The sequence below is a fragment of the Zootoca vivipara genome, chromosome 12, assembly GCF_963506605.1.
Source record: "Zootoca vivipara chromosome 12, rZooViv1.1, whole genome shotgun sequence".
In the NCBI taxonomy this organism is placed as follows: domain Eukaryota; kingdom Metazoa; phylum Chordata; class Lepidosauria; order Squamata; family Lacertidae; genus Zootoca; species Zootoca vivipara.
The window spans coordinates 53,937,913-53,965,762 of NC_083287.1; the positions used below are offsets into that span (position 1 = coordinate 53,937,913).

Here is a 27,850-nt window from a genome sequence, read left to right on the forward strand (position 1 = left end):
CAACGACATCATAGGGAAGGACATAGCAACCAAGCTCTGGCAGATAGCGCAGATGAGGCTGGTGAAGGTCTGTCTTTTCTTTTAGGTGATGAATTTTTATTATTATTATTTGTTTATACCCCGCCCATCTGGCAGTTTCCCCCCACCACTCTGGGTGGCTTCCAGCAAATACCAAAATACATTAAAATATCACAGATTAAAAACTTCCCTAAACAGGGCTGCCTCTAGGTGTTTTCTAAATGTCAGGTAGTTGTTTCTCTCCTTGACCTCCGACGGGAGGGCGTTCCACAGGGCGGGCGCCACTACCGAAAAGGCCCTCTGCCTGGTTCCCTGTAGCTTTGCTTCTCGCAGTGAGGGAAGCGCCAGAAGGCCCTCGGCGCTGGATCTCAGTGTCCGGGCTGAGCGATGGGGGTGGAGACGCTCCTTCAGGTATACAGGACCGATGCCGTTTAGGGCTTTAAAGGTTAGCACCAACACTTTGAATTGTGCTCGGAAACGTACTGGGAGCCAACGTAGGTCTTTCAAGACCGGTGTTATGTGGTCTCGGCGGCCGCTCCCAGTCACCAGTCTAGCTGCCGCATTCTGGATTAGTTGTAGTTTCCAGGTCACCTTCAAAGGTAGCCCCACGTAGAGCGCATTGCGGTAGTCTGTGGAAAGGGCAACAAGCAAGCCCTGGTGTTGGTTTTACATCTTGTCTGTTTTCCAGTGAACTTTATTTCTCCCTGTTTGCAGTTGTAACTGATGGGAAGAAACACTGGACTCAACAGAATGGCAAATGCCAAGGTTTTCTGGTCTCTGGATGGAAATAGCAGACCCAAATCTCCTTATGGCTTTTGTTCCAAGGAGTTGAAATAACTTCATGTCTTGCATGTTGCATGTGGCTCTCAGCTTCTGTTTCTGATATTAAATTGCTCATTTTCCAGCAAGAGTTGAGGGTGGGGTAACTTCATGGCTCTGGGTTTTTTCTTTTTTAAAAAGAAAAATAAAGAAAAAACCTGGGGAGTGTGAAAGCATTTTAAGACTGAGTTACTCCCTCTGGCTTCAAATTTGGCAGTCGTCTGCAATATTAAAGAGTACGCAATAGGTCCTCCACCATGTCGGTTCATGAACTTAAAGCATATGCGCTGCTGAGTTCTGAAGCAAAGCTGGGAAACTCGCTATCTGAAAAATATCAAGTCACTGGAATTTCCTGATCTTTAAAAACATGGAGCGCACATGCACACAGAAAGCTTGATGTCAATTCAATATTGAGTAAGTTTGATCTTAAAAATGCACACACCCTGTGATATTCCTTCTCCTGCAAAAGGTTTGCAACCCATGTGAAAGGCCTGGAATTCAATCTACAGTATTCCCAGGGAAGCTGGGAAGAAATGCCTGTATTGAGTTGCTCTTAAGGCATGGGTGAATCCATCAATTTCAGTTTCTCTTTTTCCCCAGTCCTAAATTTCAGTTATCCCCATCAGTTTGCTTCAAACCCCCCCCCCCATAAAACCACATGAAAATTCATCAGCATTTCAGTCTGAATTTTCCTAAAATACCCATCTTTGCAAAGTAATTTCCCTTCGAAACTACAGTCATACCTCAGGTTAAGTACTTTCAGTTTAAGTACTCCACGGACCTGTCTGGAATGGATTCATCCACTTTCCATTACTTTCCATTACTTTCAATGGGAAAGTTTGCTTCAGGTTAAGTACGCTTCAGGTTAAGTACGCTTCAGGTTAAGTACGGACTTCCAGAACCAATTAATAATAATTATTATAATAATAAATTTTATTTATACCCCACCCTCCCCAGCCAAAGCCGGGCTCAGAGCGGCTAACACCAAATATAAAACAACTGGTTAAAATAAAACTCAACAACAAGACTAAATACATCAAAATTAAATTTAAAATTTAAATTTTATAAGTTAAGTACTTAACCCGAGGTACCACTGTACATTGATTATTGCCTTCATTTTATAAATCAATGGTCTCATTAGACAGTAAAAATTGTGTTAAATTGCTGTTTTAGCGGGTGTTTTCCATCGTCTGGAACGGATTAATCCACTTTCCATTATTTTCAATGGAAAGGTTCGCTTCGGGTTAAGTACGGACTTCCGGAAGCAATTAAGTACTTAACCTGAGGTACCACTGTACTGGATTATATACTGTACTTGCTGTGGCAGTTATGACTCCTTGCGCATCTGTTGTCATTAGCTTTCAGTGCAGATCTCCCACTGCAGTTTGTTGCTTGGTGAACATGCTGTAAAATTCAGTGATTGCGACTGATGCCGCCGAGAAGCCCAGTGAAGGTAGAGAGGGCTTGAGCATGGATGGCCATTGGAATAGTCTTGGGTTGTCCAGGATATGTGTCAACCATTGCCTCTAATTGGCCTGATCTGGGGTGGATGCGAACAGGACGTAATAGAGCGTGTAGGGCTGCTATTAAACCTTGGTCATTAGAGCCTTATTTACCTTGGTTACTTGCCTCTTGGGCTGCTTTATTCTCTGAAGGAGCAAACCATGAATGAAAATAGCTTCAGCAAGGTGTGTGTGTGTGTGTGGCGCATTGCCACACCACTATGTGCTGTGATCCCGCCAGGCTGCTGAGTCAAAGCAGGTCAGCGATTCTATGGGAGACCTACAATGGAGAACTGGGTATAAGCAGGTCCCCCTTTAACGCTCCTTTGAAGAGCCTCGCAGGATCAGACCAAAAGTCCATTGAGTGCAGGATCTTGTCTCTGATGTTGGGAGTAAGTGATGTAGGCCTGATGGGAATTTCTGTTTCGTTTCTTTTTTAAAAAAATAAATAAATAAAACGCAAACGATGCTAAAGTTGCAAAGGGTAATTTGCATTGGAAAGTTATTCAGTGTCCCTAGACAGTGGTCCTATTCGGAATGTTCTGTTTTGCTTGTATTTAGTGAGCAAAGCTAAATGCTTAAGCTGTCGAACCTGCCTGATGACTGCATTTGCAGTTGTGTCCATTCATTGTCGCTAATGAACTTGCAAAGCAGAATTTTCTGCAGGAAAACGATGCCCCTCTCCTGCCTGCTTTTCCAGCTTCCCACTCCAGATCACTGAGCAACCAATTGCCTCTGGGAAGCCCACTAAGTGGGGTATGAACGCAATTTCTGTACATTGTTTGGTATATCGAAATATAATGCCTTCTGAAGCAGAACGTTCTATTTGGCTATAGCACCACTCACTTGTCCAGCTGCCCTGGACAAGAGAGCTTGGTGGCAGAGCTGGTTCATTGTTATGCCAAAGGTTCCTGCTTCCAGGTTAAGCCTCTGGCATCGCCAAGTCAGGTTGGGAAGGACTCCTGGAGGGCTGCTTCCAGTCAGTGTAGGAGGTGATGCTGAGCTAGGTGGGCCAATTGTCTGACACGCTCTTATATTCCTAAAAGCCATTCTTGTTGCATATTGCTGCATTGTTTTGATGGTGCCTTCCAGAAACCAGGAGCTGAAGGGGTGCAATTAGATCTGCTTTCACTGAGGCCACATGGTGGGTGGGTGAGTGGGGGGTTAGTATCTGCCCCCATTTGTTCCAATGGAATCTAAAACTGCATAAACCTCCACTCTGGTCTCCCCCCCCCCACCTTGCCCTGATGGTTTACTTTTCTGGTACAAAATGTTGCCTGCCCCTCCAAACCATTTCAGCCTTTCCTTGTAGGGAGCATGTTTTGACCTCTGAGCATCTTGCTTGCTCTCCTCCTGAACCGTTCTCAAGCTTTATAACACCCTTTTAGGGACAGGTAGGTAGCCGTGTTGGTCTGCCGTAGTCGAAACAAAATAAAAAAATTCCTTCCAGTAGCACCTTAAAAAAAGGTAAAGGGACCCCTGACCATTAGGTCCAGTCGTGACTGACTCTGGGGTTGTGGTGCTCATCTCGCATTATTGGCCGAGGGAGCCGGCGTATGGCTTCCAGGTCATGTGGCCAGCATGACAAAGCTGCTTCTGGTGAACCAGAGCAGCACACGGAAACGCCGTTTACCTTCCCGCTGTAGCGGTTCCTATTTATCTACTTGCATTTTTTTAATGTGCTTTCGAACTGCTAGGTTGGTACCATAGAGACCAACTAAGTTTATGAGATTTCGTGTGCATGCACACTTCTTCAGATACACTGAAACAGAACTCACCAGACCCTTATATATAGTGAGAGGGTGGGGAGGGGTATTACTCAGAAGGGTGGTGGGAAAGGGTGATTGGCTGATAGGTGTGGTAGACCTGTTGACGACTGTTAACGACTGCAATTGGTCTTACAGGAAAAAGCAATGGGTGAGATGGCTAAAAATAGCTTTATCATGTCTAATGGGATAAGAATCCAATGTCTCTATTCAGGCCAGGTATCTCCATGGTTTTAAGTTCGGTAATAAGTTGCATAACTAATATCATGGCCAATGGTCCCATCACCTCCTGGCAAATAGAAGGGGAAGAAATGGAGGCAGTGAGAGATTTTACTTTCTTGGGCTCCTTGATCACTGCAGATGGTGACAGCAGTCACGAAATTAAAAGACGCCTGCTTCTTGGGAGAAAAGCAATGACAAACCTAGACAGCATCTTCAAAAGCAGAGACATCACCTTGCTGACAAAGGTCCGTATAGTTAAAGCTATGGTTTTCCCAGCAGTGATGTATGGAAGTGAGAGCTGGACCATAAAGAAGGCTGGTTGCCGAAGAATGGATGCTTTTGAATTATGGTGCTGGAGGAGACTCTTGAGAGTCCCATGGACTGCAAGAAGATCAAACCTATCCATTCTGAGTGCTCACTGGAAGGACAGATCCTGAAGCTGAGGCTCCAATACTTTGGCCACCTCATGAGAAGAGAAGACTCCCTGGAAAAGACCCAAAAGATGTTGGGAAAGATGGAGGGCACAAGGAGAAGGGGACGACAGAGGACGAGATGGCTGGTCAGTGTTCTTGAAGCTACCATCATGAGTTTGACCAAACTGTGGGAGGCAGTGGAAGACAGGAGTGCCTGGCATGCTCTGGTCCATGGGGTCAGAAAGAGTCGGACACGACTAAACGACTAAACAACGATAACAAGTTGCAGTTCAGAAGTTCATATCCATAACTGTTTAGATGAGGTGGGCAAAATCTGAATAACTGACAGGTCCGAGGGTGGGGAAGCAGTAAATAGGCAGCTGCTTTATATGTCAGAAGTTTGGTATTATCCATCTTACCTGGCAGAGGCTCACCGGTGTTATAGGCAAGAGTCTCTCCCACCAATACCTGAGATGCTGGGGACTGAACCTGGAACGTGATGCATGCAAAGGCATTACTACAGCACCACAGGGCTTCCTTGTGCCCTGTGACTTGCAAGGCGAGGCCCATCTGAACGGCTTGTCAGCTGCCACCAAGCTTTCTTGTTTATGTATCCTTCTGCTTGTAAAAGGGAAGAAATTTGTCTAATGCAATGGAAACCTCCAGTTCCAGGAGGGGAGGACTGTAGTTTTTTAGGCCGCAGCTTGGGAGAGGACCTCGGCCATGCGCTGCTTCTCTCTCTCTCTCTCTCTCTCTCTCTCTCTCTCTCTCTCTCTCTCTCTCTCTCCTCTCCAGGAAGTTCAGCCAGAGAAAATATCAACAGTTCCATTAAAAAGTCTGCCGGTTTTGCTAGAGTAGTGAAATAAACATACCTGTAGGCAGACCAGATTGAACCGCACAGGAAACATTAACTAGAGAGAACACACACAGAGCCCTCCTTGCTCTCCCCTGTATAATCTGCCCGCTAGAAAACATTGCTGCATGCAGATGGCAAGGAATAAATCAAAACAGCAGCCGAGGGGATTGTGCGGGATGTGGGGAGGGAGGGGATCGGCGGTTGCAGGAGGGGGGGGGTAGCGGCGCGGGAAGAGGAGAGACCCAGCTTGGATCGAGTGCAGAAAAACTGGAGCGGCGTAGCCAACAAAAAGACTTGTGCCTCTGAACTCGAGAGGCAAGGCACGAAACTGGAGCTGTGGACACGGCGAGAGCCAAATTGAGCCACTTTGCCTCTCTCTGCTTGTTGCAAAAGTGGGGAGTTCAGGGGCAGAGCAGATGCTGTACAAGGCAGGGGGGTCCAAGATAGGTCAATTGCTGACCCCTGGCATCGATTGAAAATATTTTGATGTGGCTGCAAAAGAGGGTTCTGCCTTGGGATTCTGGAAGAGTTGCTACCCCTCTTGAGTTTTTAGTGTGATGAGTATACACCAGAGCAGAGGAAGCTGCCTTATCCTGAGTCAGAGTCCAGCCATTGTCCCATCTGGCTCAGTACTGTCTACACTGACTGGCAGCAACACTCCATGGCTGCAGGTAGCGGTCTTGCCCAGTTCTACCAAGAGATGCCCGCTTTTGAACCTTCATTCAGATCAGGTGTTCTGCCAATGAGTTTTGGCCCTTTCCTAGCTGAACGCTCTTTATTGTGAAACCTTTGATAATGGGGTCCTAGGAGTCGCGACCTGGAACTGTGTTGCATCGGTTTGAAATCGGCCAGATCTTTGGGGCGCAGGCATTTTTTTTGTAAGAACACTTTGGGAAACGTGGTAGCAAAGGAGTGAGAAGAGATCTTCTTGAGTCTAGCAAAAATTAAACGATCTTGGCTGTAACCAGCTAGTCTGATAGGCTTTCACCTTTTCCCTGAACTGTGTTGTCTGGACAAATGTTTCTCTATGTACATGAGTGTTTGTTCCCAGCCAGGTCCTCCCTTGATGGCTGCCGCTTTCTCCTTTGACACCTCTGGAGTCCAACCCAGCAGGGATCACATAAATTAGGACAAATGTTGACATGCTGCATCTGATGTGCCGGTTTTGGTGAAACTGAAATTGCTACAGGAGTGCAGGAAACTGTCTTGTACAGAGTCAGGTCACTGGTCTACCTAGCTCAGGTTGCCTACACTGACTGACAGCAGTTCTCCGAAGGGGGACATTCCCAGCTGAGGAGTGCTGAAGAATTTGCCTCGAGGGAATGAGATAATAGAACCTGGTACTGTATTTTGCATTAGCTGACAAGCTTTTGCCGAGATAGAGGCTGGCTAAAGACAAAATCTCAGGACACCTTTGCTGATTGGATGTCTTTTTGTTTTCTGTCTTAATCCAATCCTTGAGAGCCTGGGCTCTATTGAATCATAGAATCATAGAGTTGGAAGAGACCACAAGGGCCATGCAGTCCAACCCCCTGCCAAGCAGGAAACACCATCAAAGCATGCTTGACATATGGCTGTCAAGCCTCTGCTTAAAGACCTCCAAAGAAGGAGACTCCACCACACTCCTTGGTAGCAAATTCCACTGCCGAACAGCTCTTACTGTCAGGAAGTTCTTCCTAATGTTTAGGTGGAATCTTCTTTCTTGTAGCTTGAATCCATTGCTCCGTGTCCACTTCTCTGGAGCAGCAGAAAACAATCTTTCTCCCTCCTCCATATGACATCCTTTCATATATTTGGACATGGCTATCACATCACCCATTAACCTTCTCTTCTCTAGGCTACACATACCCAGCTCCCTAAGCCGTTCCTCATAAGGCATCGTTTCCAGGCCTTTGACCATGCAGAAGGCCCGAGGTTCAATCCCAGACATCTCCAGGTAGGGCTAGGAATGTCCCCATCAGAAATGCTGGAGAGCTGCTGCCCGTCAGTGTAGGCAATACTGAACTAGATGGACCCATTGGTTTGAATCTGTCTGAGGCAGCTTCTTATGTTCTGGCCATGCTATAACATTTGTTCTCTGGTTGGGTGTTTGAATGTTAGACCTGTTGCGTATCGAGGTCCCCAAAACCACCCCTCAAAATAATTCACACCACAGACAGATTTTTTGTTTTGGGTTTTTTGGCATGAATTTGGCCACAACTTTATTAAAATGCAATATGTGAGTGGTTGTGTAGGCATTGGTTCTCCAACTGTCCCCTAAGGACAGAACTAAACTAGCCTATGGTTTTCCCAGTAGTGATGTATGGAAGTGAGAGCTGGACCATAAAGAAGGCTGATCGCCAAAGAATGGATGCTTTTGAATTATGGTGCTGGAGGAGGCTCTTGAGAGTCCCATGGACTGCAAGAAGATCAAACCTATCCATTCTGAAGGAAATCAGCCCTGAATGCTCACTGGAAGGACAGATCCTGAAGCTGAGGCTCCAATACTTTGGCCACCTCATGAGAAGAGAAGACTCCCTGGAAAAGACCCTGATGTTGGGAAAGATGGAGGGCACAAGGAGAAGGGGACGACAGAGGACGAGGTGGTTGGACAGTGTTCTCGAAGCTACGAACATGAGTCTGACCAAACTGCGGGAGGCAGTGGAAGACAGGAGTGCCTGGCGTGCTCCAGTCCATGGGGTCATGAAGAGTCGGACACGACTAAACGACTAAACAACAACAAACTAGCCTTGTCAACACGGGGAAACCCTACAGGGAGAGACAGGGAGCTGGGTGCTTGGCCCTCCCCTCTCCCCTCAGGTTCCCAGGGGCTCTCGCGCGGCCCTGGCCCCCGACCGGAGGTTACGGACACAGCATATCGAATCCCCTGTATTCCTGACTGGAATTTCCCCTAGTTCTGGTTACAGGTAGGTAGCCGTGTTGGTCTGGGTCGAAGTAAAATAAAAAAAATTCCTTCAGTAGCACCTTAAAGACCAACTAAGTTTTTATTTTGGTATGAGCTTTCATGTGCATGCTCATATATGAAGAAGTGTGCATGCACACGAAAGCTCATACCAAAATAAAAACTTAGTTGGTCTTTAAGGTGCTACTGATGGAATTTTTTTATGGAATTTCCCCAACACTCAGGCATTAACCTGAGAGGCCAACATAGTCAACAAGACCCCTCATACAACCAAAATAACCAATGCCTAACCGCCAACCTATTTGCTATGCAGTAGCAAAAACCAGAAGGCACCAGCCAATCAGCCATATGAAAAAATTCCTACCAGGCCCCTGCCAAGCAGCCAACCCCATGATAGGCACAGCAAGGTCAACACAGAGGCCTAAACATAGGGAGGGCGGGCGGGTGATCTGCAACTCAGGGGTAGTTTGTCGGCCCCCACCGTAACACGTGCTCTCCATGAAGGAGAACCCGCCTTCGCCATTGCAAACTCATCGGCCCTGTGCCTTTATGTGCAGTGCTGTGATAGCTGCCCTGTTCAAAGCAGGCTCCCTTCTTCAGGAAAAACCCATCTGTTGATTCCTCGCCAAACCTTTTGGGTGTAGCAGTTTTCTCTGCCTCGTAACTCCACTTTCCCCTTCTGGCATGTTGTAATCTGGCACGAACTAATTCCATTGGAACATGCCGTGTGAAACCTGGGCAGTTCCTGTGGCTGGCCTCTCCAGTTTCATTAAATAAAAAAAAATCCCAGGCCCTCCTGGGCAGGATGATTTTACCATCCTTCTCTCCCCCCCCCCCAAAAAAAACCCACCCCTCTGCTCTCAGGGATGGATGGAGATGAGTGAAAACTTGGCTGTCAACACAGAAATGTTTGGCAAGCAAGGCTTCTTCGTTGACTCCCATCGCTCGGCATGAAGGCTGGTGAACGGTGACGAGAGCAAAAAGATTCCAAGTTTCAACAGATTTAAGGGGGGGGGGGGTTGCAGAAACTTATCACAATACTGCAATTCACAACTTCAGCCACCTTCAGTGGCTGCTGATCTTACTGAACTTTGCATTGGGGGGTGGGGTGGGAAAAACTCATTCCTTAAATTTGAGCTAGAGTGCGCAACCTGCATCACTCCAGATGTTGGGGACTACAACTCCCATGATCCTGTCTGTCGAGCATGTTGGCTGGGGCTGATGCGAGTTGGGAGTCCAGTGACCTCTGGAAGGTGTTTGGCTTTCTGATTTATCCCGATCTTACTGTTTTATTCTCCGTGGTTTGTTTTATTTGCGCAGCTTAGAAATGCTCGTGAGGAAGCGCCATATAAATGTCTCTAATAAGAGTTTTTATGGTGGTGTTTGGCTCTGTTCAAAGTGCAGTTCTGGAGGAAGTCCCATTTTGGTTCCAGTGGACTTTTACCTGCGTTAACATGGCTGAATATTCAAAATATTCACAGAAATCTCCCTGCATCTCTGCTAGGGATTGATGAACCTGCCGCTGTTCAATTTCCCAGTTGCTTATTTTTCCAGTATTTTAAGTTCAGTTCGCCACATTTCAACATCAAGTTTGTAATTATTTAAACATCAAAATGCCCCTAACAAAATTTGTCGGTGCTTCAGGGCACATTTCTTGCAGTACATAGTTTTGCAAACAATTTACCCCTGAGTTTTGTATGTTGTTTTCACTATACATTTTTATTCACAATATATGCCGTTTTTGTGCTTGCTTTTTGGGTTGGAGAGCTGCATCACCATTCAGAAGAATGCAGATCTTGAAGAATAGCTGCCTCCTACCTCTAGGGACTTAGAGCATCTCTTGCGATCTCACTTATTGGTTTGCACCTTTGGGTTCTGCTGTGTCATAATGTCTACTTGATTGTATTGAAGCCACTGGTAGCTGCCAGCTTGGTGTTGGCCCTGGGTGGAAAGATGGTTCAAACATTAAAACTGAAAATTGGCTGTGCGTATTGCACTTCATGGAAAAACTCACCGTCGGAGTTTTGCGGGATGCTGTGAAACCTGGAGGATTATGCAGCTGTCTGGTGGACTCTCATGGCATAGGTCAGGCATCCCCAAACTTCAGCCCTCCAGATGTTTTGGACTACAATTCCCACCATCCCTGACCACTGGTTCTCTTAGCTATAGATCATGGGAGTTGTAGGCCAAAACATCTGGAGGGCCGCAGTTTGGGGATGCCTGGCACAGGTCAACCATTACCCACATCTTAATATGGTCCCTGCTAAGTATGAGCTTGTCTGGGAACTCCTCTAATTTTTACACTGGCTGTTTGCCTTTTCCCTATGTACCTTGGGAAATGTTTTCGTCCTCTGCTAGCCTTGTTATGGATACCTGCCTTCCTTGCTCAGTCGGTAGAGCATGAGACTCTTAATCTTAGGGACATGGGTTCGAGCCCCACGTTGGGCAGAAGATTCCTGTGTTGCTGGGGGTTGGACTAGATGACCCTTTTGGTCCCTTCCAACTCTACAATGCTGTGATTCTGTTTTATACTCCTATTTCAAACTCTGTACAGCTCTATTGCATTTATGTATACTTGCTATACAGTGGTGCCTCGCAAGACAAATTTAATTTGTTCCGCGAGTCAATTCGTTTTGCGAAAAATTCATCTTGTGAATCGCGGTTTCCCAATGCATAGGAATGCATTGAAATTTCTTTTTTTGCCCATAAGAACGCATTAATTAAATTTCGATGCATTCCTATGGGAAACCACGATTCGCAGGATGAATTTTTCGCATTTGTCTTGCAAGTCACCATCAGATTGCAAGACGCATTCGTCTTGCGAAAAATTCATCTTGCAGGGCATTCGTCTTGCAAGGTACCACTGTACTCATGCCCTTTGGTTGCTTCATTGTTCTTGTTTTTTCCTTCTCCTTTTTCTCCGATGCTACCACATACCTGTTAAAATAAGCCATTAAAATTTTTAAGAAGCAACGTAGCTGCCCTCTGGTTCGGATATGGTTTTCGGGAAGCGCAAATTAGGTTTTCAGTAAAGTGCAAACTGAATCAAATTTCTCCCTCGCCCCCATAATCTCTGGACCAGGGTACTTAACAAGCCTTGGAAATGGGATAGGCTTTTGCTCCTGTGATCGTCTCTCTCTCTCTCTCTCTCTCTCTCTCTCTCTCTCTCTCTCTCTCTCTCTCTCTCTCATATTCCCTTCCAGTTCACTGTACAATGCACGCTCCTTTATGGCTTGTATTTGGGTCAGTCTAAATCAAGATGGTAAGTTCTGCCTAAACCTTGGATCTATTTTTAGGTGGTTTGGAAACCCTCATGGCACCCTGTGGGGGAGCCCTTTACATAACTAGATTGCTCCCAATTACTGCAGTTTGAACACAGCCTAATCGGATTGAAGTGCTTTGCCACTTTCAAAAATTACTGCTGGGTTGAGGGGCAAAGGGAGGTTGGTTCGATCACCAAAACAGTCTGGTCCCCCCCCTTTTGCTTAAATGTTTTATCTGATCAGCATATGTGGAACCAGGAAACAGTTCTGCCTGCTCCTGTAGCATGTGGCTTGTGAATTGCTTGGTCTCCTGTAACACACCTAGTAAGGGACGCGGGTGGCGCTGTGGGTTAAACCACAGAGACTAAGGCTTGCCGATCAGAAGGTCGGTGGTTCGAATCCCCACAATGGGGTGAGCTCCCGTTGCTCGGTCCCAGCTCCTGCCAACCTAGCAGTTCGAAAGCACGTCAAAGTGCAAGTAGATAAATAGGTATTGCTACAGCGGGAAGATAACGGTGTTTCCGTGTGCTGCTCTGGTTCGCCAGAAACGGCTTAGTCCTGCTGGCCACATGACCTGGAAGTTGTACGCCGGCTCCCTCGACCAATAATGTGAGATGAGCGCCACAACCCCAGAGCTGGTCACGACTGGACCTAATGGTCAGGGGTCCCTTTACCTTTTACCTAACACACCTAGTGTTTGGTCTGGGTTCCTCTCTATTCATGTCCAGCGGGGAGGTCGAGTTGTCTTACTGCTACAATTGCTTGCCAATCCTCAGGCTTCTTTATGCAAAGACAAAGATCTCGTGCCATGAATCTGCCTGCTGATCGGGACGGCATGTGCGCCCTTCGGCAGTCGGAATGGCAGGACTGCAAACTCGATCCCAAAGTTAGAGCATTGTGTCGCTGGACTGTCCTGATCCTGGGAGGTCATGAGAACAGGCGGAGGTTGAAATGGTTAACTTTTCACACCTCTGCCTTGGGTGTTACAAATCCCCGTTTAATCAAGAGGCACGCCACCCCCAGCCAGTGTTCTGGTTTTCAGCATTTCTCAACCCTTGCTGCGGAGTGGTTTTAAGTTCTAGAAGGCAAAAACCCCGGTCTGCTGCAGCTCGGATGACAAATTGCTCCTCCGAAGGTGCTATTTGCCTTGGGAGGAAAAAGCCCCATTGGTTCCCCACCCCCAAAGCAAACTGGTTCACTGGAGGGATTTCCCTTTGAACTGTAGCCAGTTTAACACCCCCACCCCCCACCCTCAACTCCAATCCTGCCCTACCACCAGCATGCTGTGGTCTCAATTTATCAGTCCCCTTTCAGTGGGTGCATTTTTAAAAGTACCCATGTCAAATGCTAAGACGCATTTAATGTTGTGTGGATTTTGGCCAATTACGCGGAGTCAACGGGAGGAGGGTGTGTTCAGCCTGGCCCGCTAAAAGATGCAGTGAATGCCAGCCTTTCGGTGGGATGCCCTCCATTGATCCGGCTGTTGGCAATGGAGTCCATGTACGCCCTTGATCTGACATGCAGCTGCTGCCACCATCACAGGTGCAAACGAAGTGCTGTCTCTGGCAAGCAAGGTGCAAACACTTTCCCCACTGGCCTCTCCCCCCCCCCCGGTGCAAACAAAATCATGGACATGCCCAAAGTGCTCAGTGGTTTCTCTCGCTGAAGCATAGCTGTCAACTTTCGGATCTGAAAATAAGGGATCAGCAGCCTCACCTGTCCCAGGGACAGTCTATATGGTCAGGGCCGTCTTAAGCGCCCCTGGCGCCATGGTGCGCCGGATCTCTCCGGCGCCCTTCCACCCCATTTCCCAGCGCGGTGGGTGGCTTGGCGCGGCGCTGCTGCGCAGCGGGCGGGCAGGCACAGCGCAATCTCTCTGGCGCCCTCCCGCCCCGTTTCCCAGCGCGGTGGGCAGGTGGGCGCCGCGAGCAGCTGCGCAGCGGGCCGGCCGGCCAGCCGGCGGGCGCAGCTCGCGGCGCCCTCCTGGCGGGCCGGCGCCATGGTGCCCTGCGCCACCGGGGGTCTACGCAGAGCCGGTCCTGTATATGGTATATCTAAACAATTCAGGATAGCAGTGGGAAATGGCACTGGAATAAGGGAGTTTCCCGCAAAAAAGGGAGGGTTGACAGCTACGCGCTGAACACGAGCCCCTTTGCATTTGCCCCCGAGCCCTGACTTCAAGTACCGAAGTCCTCATGCAGCACACACCGGCCATTTTTACACAAAAAATGATTGTGCATTGTGCTGCTTTGCTCAGTTATGCAGCTATACATTTTAGCCAATAGATATTTAACAGCTAAGCCTAACACAGAAGATTGACCCAGTGGCATGTAATGCTAACAGGGAGCGAGGCTCTCCTTCACCTATGGCTTATGCAAGAAATCCTGTTTACGATAACCAGTGCTGTGCCAGAATTTTACCCTATGGTTTTTAACTGTTCTCCCAGTTAAAGGGGAGAGGAACTTTCTCATGGGGTGCTGGTGCAGGCGTTTCATTGCACTTACTGCAACGTTGAGGTGTCTTAAGTCCCCCCCCCCCCCACGCTGCAAAATCGCACCACCAGCCACCTGCACTTTGCAGTTTTCCGGGGCAGGGCCAGATTTAGGTTTGATGAGGCCCTAAGCTACTGAAGGTAATGGGGCCCTTTATATGTCCAGCTGTCCTTTGTCAACAACAAGTGGTTGCTGTTTTTAGTCGTTTAGTCGTGTCCGACTCTTCGTGACCCCATGGACCAGAGCACGCCAGGCACTCCTGTCTTGCACTGCCTCCCGCAGTTTGGTCAAACTCATGTTCGTAGCTTCGAGAACACTGTCCAACCATCTCGTCCTCTGTCGTCCCCTTCTCCTTGTGCCCTCCATCTTTCCCAACATCAGGGTCTTTTCCAGGGAGTCTTCCCTTCTCATGAGGTGGCCAAAGTATTGGAACCTCAGCTTCAGGATCTGTCCTTCCAGTGAGCACTCAGGGCTGATTTCCTTCAGAATGGATAGGTTTGATCTTCTTGCAGTCCATGGGACTCTCAAGAGTCTCCTCCAGCACCATAATTCAAAAGCATCCATTCTTCGGCGATCAGCCTTCTTGATTGTCCAGCTCTCACTTCCATACATCACCACTGGGAAAACCATAGCTTTAACTATACGGACCTTTGTCGGCAAGGTGATGTCTCTGCTTTTTAAGATGCTGTCTAGGTTTGTCATTGCTTTTCTCCCAAGAAGCAGGCGTCTTTTAATTTTGTGACTGCTGTCACCATCTGTTAGGCTTAATTATTGCATGTATTGGCATCAACTGTTGATGTCAAGCACTAATAAATCATGCATTCCCCCCCCCCAACTGATATCTCTAAAAACACATACTTGAAATAGGTACCTATAGCTTTTGTGGTACTCGGGATGTTACACTGTAGTCAGGGGCTGGGGGAAGAAAGGGAGTATTTTTCTTTCAGCGGGAGGAATAGGTAGATTGCTGAATCTCTAGAATCCAGCTTTTCTCCAGGCTTTATCTGTAATATGCTAACAGTCTGTGCAATACGTTTAAATTAGTACCTTGCCACTTTAAACAGTCATGGTTAGGAGACCCCCCCCCAGAGCTACAATTCCTGGAGGGGTTTAAAAACCTATCCTCCTTTTCTGGGGAACTCTGAAAATTGTTGCTCTGTGAGGGGAACAACTCCCAGCACCCTTAAACTACAGCTCCCTGGATTGGTTGGGCAAAACCATGTCTGGTTAAAGTGGCATGATAGTGTTTTAAGCAGATGGGGAGCAAACAGGTAAATCGGCTTTGTGGGTTAGTTCTCTCCACCACCCTCTGATCCTAGTGTTGACCCTCTTAGTTGAAAAGCTTAATATCAAATGGGTGTTATCTTTAGCTTGAAGGGTGGTTGTTGTTTGTTCATAAGTTATTACCTACCCTTCACTCCTGGAGATGTGGGTGGCGCTGTGGGTTAAACCACTGAGCCTAGGGCTTGCCGATCAGAAGGTCAGCGGTTCGAATCCCCGCAACAGGGTGAGCTCCCGTTGCTCAGTCCCTGCTCCTGCCAACCTAGCAGTTTGAAAGCACGTCAAAGTGCAAGTAGATAAATAGGTACCGCACCGGCGGGAAGGTAAACGGCGTTTCCGTGCGCTGCTCTGGTTTGCCAGAAGCGGCTTTGTCATGCTGGCCACATGACCTGGAAGCTGTACGCCGGCTCCCTCGGCCAATAACGCGAGATGAGCGCCGCAACCCCAGAGTCGGTCACGACTGGACCTAATGGTCAGGGGTCCCTTTGCCTTTTATGACTTCCCTTGATCTGGACACTAGACTTCTATTGATGCAGCCAGGAATAACATTAGCTTTTTCTGCTGCTGCATCACACTGTGGACTCATGCAAGTCACTGGTTGACCATGTGGTTAGGGGTTGTTGGACTACAACTCCCATCATCCCTGGCCATTGGGCATTCTGACTGGGGCTTAGGGGAATGTGTGGGATCTGGATAGCATCCGAAGGACTCCCTCTGAAAGTGAGGGGCCTTCATTGGAGGTCTTTAAACAGAGGTTGGAAGGTCAGGAGTTCTTGAGGTGTGTTTCCTACCCTTCATTCCAAGGTCCCAGGGCATGTTACAACGACTAAAACACAATGTTTTTTTAAAAAGTTTGAAACGGGTCATAATTGCAGAAATATGGTGGGTTGTAAAAAGCCCTGGTAAAGAGGTGGGTCTTCAGCATTTGCTGAACGCCGTATAACAAAGGTGCCAGACACACCTCTGTGGGCAGGGAGTCCTGCAGCTCAGGTACAGTCACACCCTGGCTGCACACACCTTGAGCTTCTGAATAATAATAATAATAATAATAATAATAATTTATTATTTATACCCCGCCCATCTGGCTGGGTTTCCCCAGCCACTCTGGGCGGCTTCCAACAGAAAAATGAAATAAAATGATCTATTAAACATTAAAAGCCTCCCTAAACAGGGCTGCCTTCAGATGTCTTCTAAAAATCTGGTAGCTGTTTTCCTTTTTGACATCTGATAGGAGGGCGTTCCACAGGACGGGCGCCACCACCGAGAAGGCCCTCTGCCTGGTTCCCTGAATAACCAGCGAAGGAGGCATTTGTCCAGTATGTGGAGTCATTTAGGGCTTCGAACACTAATGTGAGCACCTTGAATTGGGCTCAGAAACGAACTGGCAAACAACGCAGCTGTTTTTTTAAAAAGGGGGGGAGGCTATATGAGATCTAAATGGAAACCCAGCCAGTAATCTGGAAAGGCTGCATTTTGGACCAGTGGAAGTCATCTTCAAGGGCAGCCCCACGTAGAGGACATTGCAGCAATCCAATCTGGAAGTTGCTATGGCGTGGGGCATGCAAGGGGCTGTTGCTGGCAAACCAACTGGAGCGGGAGGAAGGCAGCCCCACCGAGGCCACCTGAGCCTTCGGGGGCCGTGTTGAATCTGCATCTGTGTGATGCAGCAGCTAAAAAAGCCAATGCAATTCTGGGCTGCATCAATAGGAGTATAGCATCTAGATCAAGGGAAGTAATAGTAGCACTGTATTCTGCTCTGGTCAGACCTCACCTGGAGTACTGTGTCCAGTTCTGGGCACCACAGTTCAAGAAGGATACTGACAAGCTGGAACATGTCCAGAAGAGGGCAACCAAAATGGTCAGAGGCCTGGAAACGATGCCTTATGAGGAACGGCTTAGGGAACTGGGTATGTTTAGCCTGGAGAAGAGAAGGTTAAGGGGTGATATGATAGCCATGTTCAAATATATAAAAGGATGTCATATAGAGGAGGGAGAAAGGTTGTTTTCTGCTGCTCCAGAGAAGCGGACACAGAGCAATGGATCCAAGCTACAAGAAAGAAGATTCCACCTAAACATTAGGAAGAACTTCCTGACAGTAAGAGCTGTTTGGCAGTGGAATTTGCTACCAAGGAGTGTGGTGGAGTCTCCTTCTTTGGAGGTCTTTAAGCAGAGGCCTGACAGCCATCTGTCAGGAATGCTTTGATGGTGTTTCCTGCTTGGCAGGGGGTTGGACTGGATGGCCCTTGTGGTCTCTTCCAACTCATAGAATCATAGATTCCACGATCGCCTGCAAGCTGCAGGCCTGCTCCTTGCAAGGAAGAGCCAACCCCATTGAAAGCAGCCTGCTTCCCCACCTCCCAGATGTGGGAACTTGGGGACACATAATGCCTCTGTCTTTTCAGGATTCAGATTCAGTTTGCTGGCCCATATCCAATCGAGGAGGCGGTGGGAATTAACAGTATCTATGTTGCTGCAAAGAATCTTGGGGGTGGTTTGCATGGATCTAGCAAGTCATTAGTCGTGGGAGGGAAGGAATAAATCTTGGCAAGCGCAGTGCCAAAAAGCCGAAGCAAAGTGGGGCGAGGGGAGATACCTGAGATGAGGAGTAAGAAATTCCAGCCTTCTCCGCTCTGTGTACATTCCATTGATACTGCAAGTCATTTTGCAGCCTAGAGAACTCTTTCTTCTTTCTCTCCCCCCTCCCTGCCGGTCACATGATCAGCCCATGGTAGAGTTGCGATGCTGGCTCCCATGGCCAATGGTTAGGGGTGTTGGTAGTTGTAGCTCGTGTTTCTATTGGCAATATATTCATGTATGCAACGATGGCAGCCAGAATATTAGTGGCAAGAAATTGGGAAAATGAAGCAATACCAGCAATATAGCAGAGTGGCAAGCCCTAATGATAGAATATCTACAGTTAGCAAAGGTGACAGGGAGATTAAGAGATCGACCGAAACAGAATGTATATAAAGAATGGAGAATATTTAAAGAATACCTTAAAAATTATCTGAAGAAGTGTGCATGCACACGAAAATTATCTGAAGAAGTGTGCATGCACACGAAAGCTCATACCAAAATAAAAACTTAGTTGGTCTTTAAGGTGCTACTGAAGGAATTTTTTTATTTTGCTTCGACTCAGACCAACACGGCTACCTACCTGTAACTAAAAAAATATTGTAAGAATAAGAATCTCCTAGTACGGTAGAACTAGAGTGATTCTTGTAAATAAAAGGTGGAAATGATATTATGTTTGGAAGTACGAAAATAATTAATTTGAGACTGCACATTATAAAGGAAAGGATAGTTATGGTAAATGAAAATATTTGGAAGGTTTTTTTTAAGCCAGTACACATAATACACCGTAATGTTGTTGTTCTTTTTTGTGAGTTTGTAAATGTATATTATTATTATTTTATTTTAGTTTTATTTTCTTGCTTTGTGTCTGTATTAAATGTCATTGCATTTTGATAATTTTTTTTAATTCAAATCAATAAAGATTTATTAAATACAATAGTTGTAGCTCGACAATGCCAGGATTCCCAGCCCGGTTGTCGTGTCATTTCTCTGTTTAATGCTGAGAAGATCCCTATATTGGCCTGTTTGGACAAGTGGTGCATGGTGAGGCAGGTTGTGGTCTTAAACCAGGCACCCCCAAACTTCGGCACTCCAGATGTTTTGGACTACAATTCCCATCTTCCCCGACCACTGGTCCTGATAGCTAGGGATCATGGGAGTTGTAGGCAAAACATCTGGAGGGCCGCAGGTTGGGGAAGCCTGTCTTCAACCAAGACCACATTCATACCATACATTCAAAGCGCTGTTATACCACTTTGAACAGTCATAGCTTCTTCCAAATATTCTGGGAGTTGCTGTTAAGGGATCTGTTTGGAGACCTCTCCCAGTCACCTCCCAGAGCTACAATTCCCAGAGTTCCCTAGGAAGATTGATGGTTAAATCACTCTGGGAATTGTAGCTCTGGGGAGGGGAACAGGGCTCACCTAACAACTCACATAACAACAAGGACGTGGGTGGCGCTGTGGGTTAAACCACAGGGCTTGCTGATCGGAAGGTTGGTGCTTCGAATCCCTGCAACGGGGTGAGCTCCCGTTGCTCGGTCCCAGCTCCTGCCAAACTAGCAGTTCGAAAGCACGCAGTGCAAGTAGATAAATAGGTACCACTCCGGCGGGAAGGTAAACGGTGTTTCTGTGTGCTGCTCTGGTTCGCCAGAAGCGGCTTTGTCATGCTGGCTACATGACCTGGAAGCTGTATGCCAGCTCCCTCGGCCAGTAAAGCGAGATGAGTGCCACAACCCCAGAGTCGTCCCCGATTGGACCTAATGGTCAGGGGTCCCTTTACCTTTACCTAACAAATCACACCACCCTTAACAAACTTCAGCTCCTAGGATACTTTGGGGAAAACAAAGACTGTTTAAAGTGGTACTGTAGTGCTTTAGATGTGTGGTGTGATTGTGGGCCAAATTGTTCCCCCCTGGATTTCCTTAAAGCTTACTCTTTAGGAAGACTCCTCCAGAGTGGGAGGTTTGGGAGAGGAATGCAACATTTCCTCAGTATCACATCAGGCCTGTCTGCCCAGCTGGCTGTTAAAATGGGTGTTTTTGCTCTTTGATGTCGTAAGGTGGGACTTGGCACATCAAAACTCGTGTGTAATTTGGGGAAGCATTCTTTTGATATCTGCAAGTGGAATGGGGGTGGAATCGACCTGTATCTTGAGTCCCCATCCTAAACCCAAAAGTCTTTTTCTGTCGAGAAGAGCAGACCCTGATTTTCATGTCCCAGCTCAAAGGAGGTGGAGGAGGCCGACCGTGGGCATCTCTGAGATTCATGACAACTGCTTCCTGGCACAGTGAGGAACAGCTTTTGTAAGGGGGCTGTGGCAGGACTGGTCCTCCTGAGAACATGGAGAGAACCCTGCCCATCTATTCAGCATCCAGTTCTCACGGTGGCCAAACCAGATACCTTTGTGAAGCTTGCAAGCGGAACCTGAGTGCAATAACACGTGATTCCTTAGCAACCGGTCTACTGAGGCATATAGCCTCTGACAATTGAGGTAGAACATAGCCACTGTGGCTATGAGCCAGTGTTAGCCTTATCCTCTCTCTCCCCACCCCCCAACCATTCAGGTCCCCATCATAGCTGCCAAGTACCCCGTTTTCCCCGGGAAACCCCCGTTTTTACTTACCTTTTCCCGGTGGTCCCCCGTATTACTTCGTCTCCCGTTTTTCTCCGTTATTTTCTCCTGCTGGTGGCCATTTTTTTTCTTTCTGATTTGCCCTTCTATGGGCACAAAAAATGGCCGCCGACAGCTTCAAAAGTCGCATCTACGCATGTCCGGAAGTGTATAGATGCGACTTCCGGTGTCAGCGGTGGCCATTTTTGGTGCCCATAGAAGGGCAAAGCGACATTGGAAGTTACGTCAACACAACTTCTGGTGTCACACGGCTGCCGGTCCCGGATTCTGCAGTCCGGGACTTGGAAGGTAAGGTCCCCATTGCTGTTGGGGAAAGGCTGCAGCTCACAGGTAGAGCACCTGCTTTTTGCATGCAAAATTTTCAGGTTGAGCCCTGGCATTTCCTGGTGAACTGCTGCCAGTCAATGTAGACATAACTGAGCTTGATGGGCCCCGTGGTCTAAGGCAGCCTCCTATATTCCTGTTGGCAAATGATGCTTTGACAACAGATTTGGTTGGCATGCTTACCTTTGGTATGATAAAACGAGAGTTCATAAAAGTTTCACAAACCATGTGGTAAAAAGATCATTATATGAGGTTTGGGAAAGAAATAAAATGCTGTTAGAGATAAAGACCCCATGGTGGATTTTGCCAGTGGAGGTGTTGACTGTTAAAAATAATAAATATGGAGGGGAGGAGGGCCACGTATGAGGAGATTTTGATGAAATCAGATAAGGGTTGGAAATTGAAACCATATGAAGAATTAAAAGAGGTTCTGACTGGATGGTTGCAGTACCACCAAGTTAATGATGTTTTATTAAATGATCAAAAAAAAAAAAGGTTTTGAAGATTAAAGGTCCAAATTTCAATTAGAATTGTTGGAAGGCAGAGTGAAATGGTTATCGAAAATGTATAATGTATTGTTAGAATGGTTTGCGAAAGCTGAAATGACAAAAGAGGTGATGATAAAATGGGCAAGAGATTTTGGGTACAATATTGAATATGATGCGTGGTTGAAATTGTGGAATCAAACATTGAAATTTACTGCATGTACCGCTGTGAAAGAAAATGTAATGAAAATGATGTATAGATGGTATTTGACACCAGTAAAATTAGCTAAAATGTATAGAATGAGTAGCAAAGCACGCTGGAAATGTCAAGATAAAGACGGTGAATTTTATCACGTGAGCCTTCCTATCTTCAGTGATTTATCAAGTAAGCTTTCAGCAGCTCTCAGAGCAACAACAGAGATCTTGTTGCTCTCCCAGGAGTGCATGGCCAAAGCCAGGAGGCATCACACTCGTGTCTCTTGGAGGAATCGTCCAAAGCAAAGTCCCAGCGGGCAGGAAACCCTCCCTGTAGCTGGGTCTTCTCTCTCCAGTTTGTTGGCAGGGCTGGAATGCTGATCGGTTGGATTGCGGCAACCAAGAATCTCTTGCGTGATTAAAAAAAGACGCCCCTGGTGACAAATTTGGTCCACCCTCTTAAATAGGTGCACGTCACAAATTTGTTGAATTCCATCTCTCCAGCTTTATGGCGGCATGGTGCCTTCCAGGTTTTTCTGACTACAATTCCTATCGGTCCTATCCAGCACGGTGAAGGCTGCCTTCATTCTACAGAGGCATTTAACTCCAAGACTGTAGTTGGACGATGTTCCTAACTCTTGCAGTAACTGTTTTGCTTGTCTATAATGTCCCCTTGAACTCTGATGATGCCTCTTGCTTCCTAGATGGAAGATCTGCAGGCATTGTTGTTGTTGTTTAGTCGTTTAGTTGTGTCCGACTCTTCGTGACCCCATGGACCATAGCATGCCAGGCACTCCTGTCTTCCACTGCCTTCCACAGACTCATGTTGGTAGCTTCGAGAACACTGTCCAACCATCTTGTCCTCTGTCGTCCCCTTCTCCTAGTGCCCTCCATCTTTCCCAACATCAAGGTCTTTCCCAAGGATTCTTCTCTTCTCATGAGGTGGCCAAAGTATTGGAGCCTCAGCTTCACGATCTGTCCTTCCAGGGAGCACTCAGGGCTGATTTCCTTCAGAATGGATAGGTTTGATCTTCCTGCAGTCCATGGGACTCTCAAGAGTCTCCTCCAGCACCATAATTCAAAAGCATCCATTCTTTGGCGATCAGCCTTCTTTATGGTCCAGCTCTCACTTCCATACATCACTACTGGGAAAACCATAGCTTTAACTATACGGACCTTTGTCGGCAAGGTGATGTCTCTGCTTTTTAAGATGCTGTCTAGGTTTGTCATTGCTTTTCTCCCAGGAAGCAGGCGTCTTTTAATTTCGTGACTGCTGTCACCATCTGCAGTAATCAAGGAGCCCAAGAAAGTAAAATCTCTCACTGCCTCCATTTCTTCCCCTTCTATTTGCCAGGAGGTGATGGGACCAGTGGCCATGATCTTGGTTTTTTTGATGTTGAGCTTCAGACCAGGTTAAGTGAACTAACACTTGTTGCGCCTCCCAGTTTTGCTTCTGGCCCCTCCCGCATCTGGCACGTGGCCCTTGGAACATTGCCTGGAAGGGATGGTGGCCCTTGGGTTGGAAGAGGTTTCCTGACCCTTTGATGGAGCAGCTCTTGTCCTGATGAATCCCTCTGACCTCTGGCTGGCTGAATCCCCTTGAACACCAAAGCAAGCTGTGTGTCGGACGCACAATTCAGGACACACTGCTGCACTTGGCATTGCAGTTGGGGACTCCGATGAGCTTGTGCCAAAGCTGGTGAGAAGCTCTCCATTGCTGGAGGACTCAGCTGGGTCTCTTTTGACACAGTGACCGCACATGACCCCCCCCCCCGTTTTCCTCCATCCTTTTCATAAATTGCATAAAAGGGTTTTAAGGGATTATATGGGTGCCATGCAGAGGCTTGCTCCCAACTAATGTCCTAAACCCTGGGCATGGATCTGGCTTGTAATTCCTGTCCTTGTGAATTCTTTCTAAAAAGGGAAAGTATGGTAACCTTGGCCACAAAATATCAAAATTCTGTAGCAAAAACTGACTGCTTATGTACACAAAGCCTTTGTCCACAACAACCGTGGAGAGTGAGTGTTTCCCTCTCTGTCTCTCTTTTGAAGGGGGAGTAATCTTTGATTCTGATGTTTCAGATGGTGGCTCAGCTGTGTTGAAGAGTTATTGGGTTTGTTTGAACTTTTTCAAGCACCACAGGAGAGTTGGCATAGAACTACTTGCAATAAATTAGCCCAGAGATCAAAAAGGCGCAGGTTAACCAAACGCAGGAAAAACCTTTCCTATGTGGAAAGGTTGCGATGCTTTGGGGGTCTGGAGAAATGACTACTAAAGGGGAGGTGGACATGATAAGAGGTGTATTAAAATCCTGCATGGACAGGAGAAAGTGAATATTCTCCAGTGGGTGCCACCCATTGAAGCTGAATGATGGAAGATTCCAGACAATGCTTCTTCATGCTGCACAGAGATAACCTATGGAACTCCCTTGCACAGGAGGTTGTGACGTACCTGGCAAGTCTCCCACTGAAAAATGCGGGATCAGCAGCGGCGCAGCACCGGAAGTCGCTTCTGCGTAGAAGCGACTTCCAGTGCTGTGCTACCCATGTTTGGGCACCGGAAATCTGGCGGCACCAGCACCCAAAACGGAGCTTCCCTGGCAGGTAGGAAATCCGAGGGATTTCCGGGATTTTTTTTCAATTCGGGAGACCAGCGGGAAACGGATTAAAATCCAGGGGGTTTCCCACGAAAAACGGGAGACTTGGTAGCTATGGGTTGTGAGGGTCACCAACTTTGGATGGCTTTCAAAGAGGATTAGACAAATCTGTGGAGGAGAAAGCTCTAGATGGCTACTAGCCACAATGGCTATGTTCTGTCTCTGTTGTCAGAGGCATTCCGCTTCCGAATACTAGTTCCTGGAAACCCTGGGAGGGGAGAAGGCTCCTGTGCCTTGGGCCCAGCTTTTCCACTGGGGCCTCTGGTCAGCCACTGTGAAAACAGGATGAAAGACTAGACAGGCCTTTCGCCTGATCCACCCACCACCTTTGTGAACATGCTGGATTACAGCCTCTTTTCGGAACCAAAGCCCTCGCTTGAGGACCAGAACCCAGCATGACTTCAGGATTCTTGCTCAACATCCTTAGTTCCCGGCAGTTTTAGCCAATCCCTAATTCTGGCACCAGAAGTGACTCTCTCTCTCTGTGTGTGTTTCCTCTTAACGCTGGGGAAAAGTACCCCAACTACTTTACGGCAGCTTTTTCTGAGTCTCCAGCTTCCACCCTCCCTGACACCTGGTTAGAGGAAATCCTGAGCCAGGATCTCGGGTGATTGGCCAGCAATCCTGGTCGCAGTTCCAACAGATGTTTCTGCTGCTTGTGTTCACCTCTTTCCCCCACCCCCCACAGCCAGTGCCAGCCTGGTCCCCATCCAACATGTTGTCACCCGGCACCGGGAACACTGTCCTGGCTACACTTTGCTGCACGTTTTTGTGAGAGAGCAGCTGGGCCATGTGTTGCGAAGCAGCTCTGGGAGAAGGAACAGGGAGGGACCCGTGTTCCTGGTGGGTTGGTTGGTTTGTTTTTGAAGGCTTCCCTCCTAAAAATTAGTTGGGCCCTTAAGCCATGTCAGGATCCGGGTGGGCTTGCAGGTACAGGAATATCGGGGAGGGGAGCTTGCGGGCTGCTCTCCAGAAAGGACTGCTCTGTGCGTGGAATAGATGGTTGAAATATGGTTGCTTTTTTGCGCATGGGTGGCTGCTTAGCACTTCCTGCTTCAGAGAGCTTAAAAACCAGGGTTTCCCAAACTTTTTGGGGGCCGCTGCCCCCTTGGTTCCATAAACTCATCCCTCTACCCTAGAAAGAGCATTGCTCAGAATAGCAGCTTGCACGACCTACTAAGGAAGAGAAGTTAAATGCAAAACAGTAACAAGGAATTGCTCATTTATTAAATCTAATTACAGCTACTTAGTTTAATTAAGTTGACAAAATTGAACTTAATCAGTGGTACCAGCTTTTCAAAGCATTTCCAGTGCCCCCTTGCCTCTTAGTGCCCCCAGGTGATCCCACCACTCCCCCAGGGGATAATACTGTCCCCTTTGGGAATCACTGGCTTAAACCCTTGCATTTGCCCATGAGTTGAGGCTTCGTCAGGCTTCTCCCCCCCAAAAAACTTGCTTCACTCCAGATGTTTTGCGCATACGGTTCGCATCAGCCCCAGCAAGTGCAGTCCACATCCAGGGATGTTATGGCCGACTACCTCTGGAGTGGCGGGGGGGGGGGTCACCAGCTTGGGGAAGCCTTGAAGCAGAGCTTTCATACTGGGCAACTGGGACTTCACTGCAAGAAGAGATCAGGGCACGCACGCTTGAAATCCAGCTTTTAATTTTGAACGAGGTTGGTTGTGAAACAGGGGCGCGCCACGCAAAACCTTTATTATCCATTCTGAACAACGATGTTTTTAAAGTTGCAGCAAAACTCTTGTGTGGAGTGCTGCTATTCAATAGTCCAACCACTCAAGTCCATTCCCTAATCTTTCCTCCTTTGCATCAGATTTTTCTTCCCAGCAGTTGCAGTTCATGGCTGCTAAGGGTGCTTAGTCCTCATTGGGTTTTTAAAAAACTCATTTTTTCCAAGGGTTTGGTTCATTTTTACTCAAACCTCTGGGTTTCCACAAGCCTGCCGCTGCCTTCCTCTTTATCAGGGGTCAGCAAACTTTTTCAGCAGGGGGCCAGTCCACTGTCCCTCAGACCTTGTGTGGGGCCGGACTATATTTTGAAGGGGAAAAAAATGAACAAATTCCTATGCCCCACAAATAACCCAGAGATGCATTTTAAATAAAAGGACACATTCTACTCATGTAAAAACATGCTGATTCCCGGACCGTCCGCGGGCCGGATTTAGAAGGTGATTGGGCCGCATCCAGCCCCCGGGCCTTAGTTTGGGGTCCCCTGCTCTATATGCGTGGATGGTGCTGTTTAAGGCTATTTAAGGAATGGCGCACACACCTTGGACATTGGAAATAGCAGGAGCGATATGACACACCCATTGAGATTCACGCATATGGCATACATGATGGCAGGTCGTTGCTTGAGGCTGCGTTGTGCCTGAGCCTCAAGATTACTGACGTAGGTCGCCTTCTTCTCCTCCCCAAAGGTTGACTGGGAATGAACCCCTGACCATCCTCCCTCTGACTTCAGAAATGGAGGAAGCTGCCGTCAAAGCCCATTACAAAGTCTGTGACCGCCTGAAGCTGGAGAAGAAGCAGCGGAGGATGTGCCGGCGAGATCCCGGTGTGGCCGAGACCCTCATGGAGGCCATCAGCATGAGTGCCCTCGAGTGCCAGTACCAGTTCCGCTTTGAGCGGTGGAACTGCACCCTCGAGGGGCGCTATCGGGCCAGCCTTCTGAAGAGAGGTGAGCAGTCAGAGGATGGGAGTGGGGGAGCCTCTGGACCGAGAGCCACAGATGTGGCCCTCCAGGTGTCTATGTCTGGCCCTCAGGGCTCTCACAGCTTCGGGATTGGTGGTGGGATGACAATGAGTGGTCAGAGGGAGAAGAGGGAACAAGACTGGGAGGAGGAAGGTATCAGAAGCTGCAGAGGCAACAGGGCTTAGTAAGCTGGGAGAGTCTGTGGTAGAGAGAAGTCCAGAATCAGAGGCTGAAGCTGAAGCAGGAGGAGGCGTCACCTGACTTGCCATGTTGAGGAACATTGGGAGAAGCTACTCTAAGGAAAAGCTGGTTCCTGTTGTGTGCATGGAGAATACTTTTTTTCATGATTCTGGCTTTGTCTGCCATTTAGAGGGGGGCAGAAGCTAGACACTGCATAAACGCCTCACCTTCAGTTATTAGAAAAGCTATGTTAGTCAGCCTTCCAGCTTATGGAATTTCATTTTCAGCAAACACTGCCCTAATGCTTCCATGTACACTCTGTGGGCCACAAGGATAATATAATTTATTACTTATACCTCGCCCATGTGGCTGGGCCTCCCCAGCCACTCTGGGCGGCTCACAACAGAATATTTAAAACATGATCAAACATTAAAAACTTCCCTAAACAGGGCTGCCTTCAGATGTCTTCTAAAAGTCAGATAGTTGTTTATTTCCTTGACATCTGATGGGAGGGTGTTCCACAGGCTGGGTGCCACCACCGAGAAGGCCCTCTGCCTG

The 27,850-nt window shown here is 47.7% G+C and overlaps 1 protein-coding gene across 1 annotated transcript in view; it reads left to right on the forward strand.

Annotated features, from left to right (window-relative positions):
- WNT9A (Wnt family member 9A) overlaps window positions 1-27,850 on the forward strand; it is a 64,576-nt gene that overhangs the window by 18,647 nt on the left and 18,079 nt on the right. Inside the window, exon 2 of the mRNA XM_035129647.2 lies at window positions 26,838-27,097. Coding sequence (XP_034985538.1) covers window positions 26,838-27,097 — 260 coding nt within the window. The remainder of the gene's footprint in view (window positions 1-26,837; window positions 27,098-27,850) is intronic.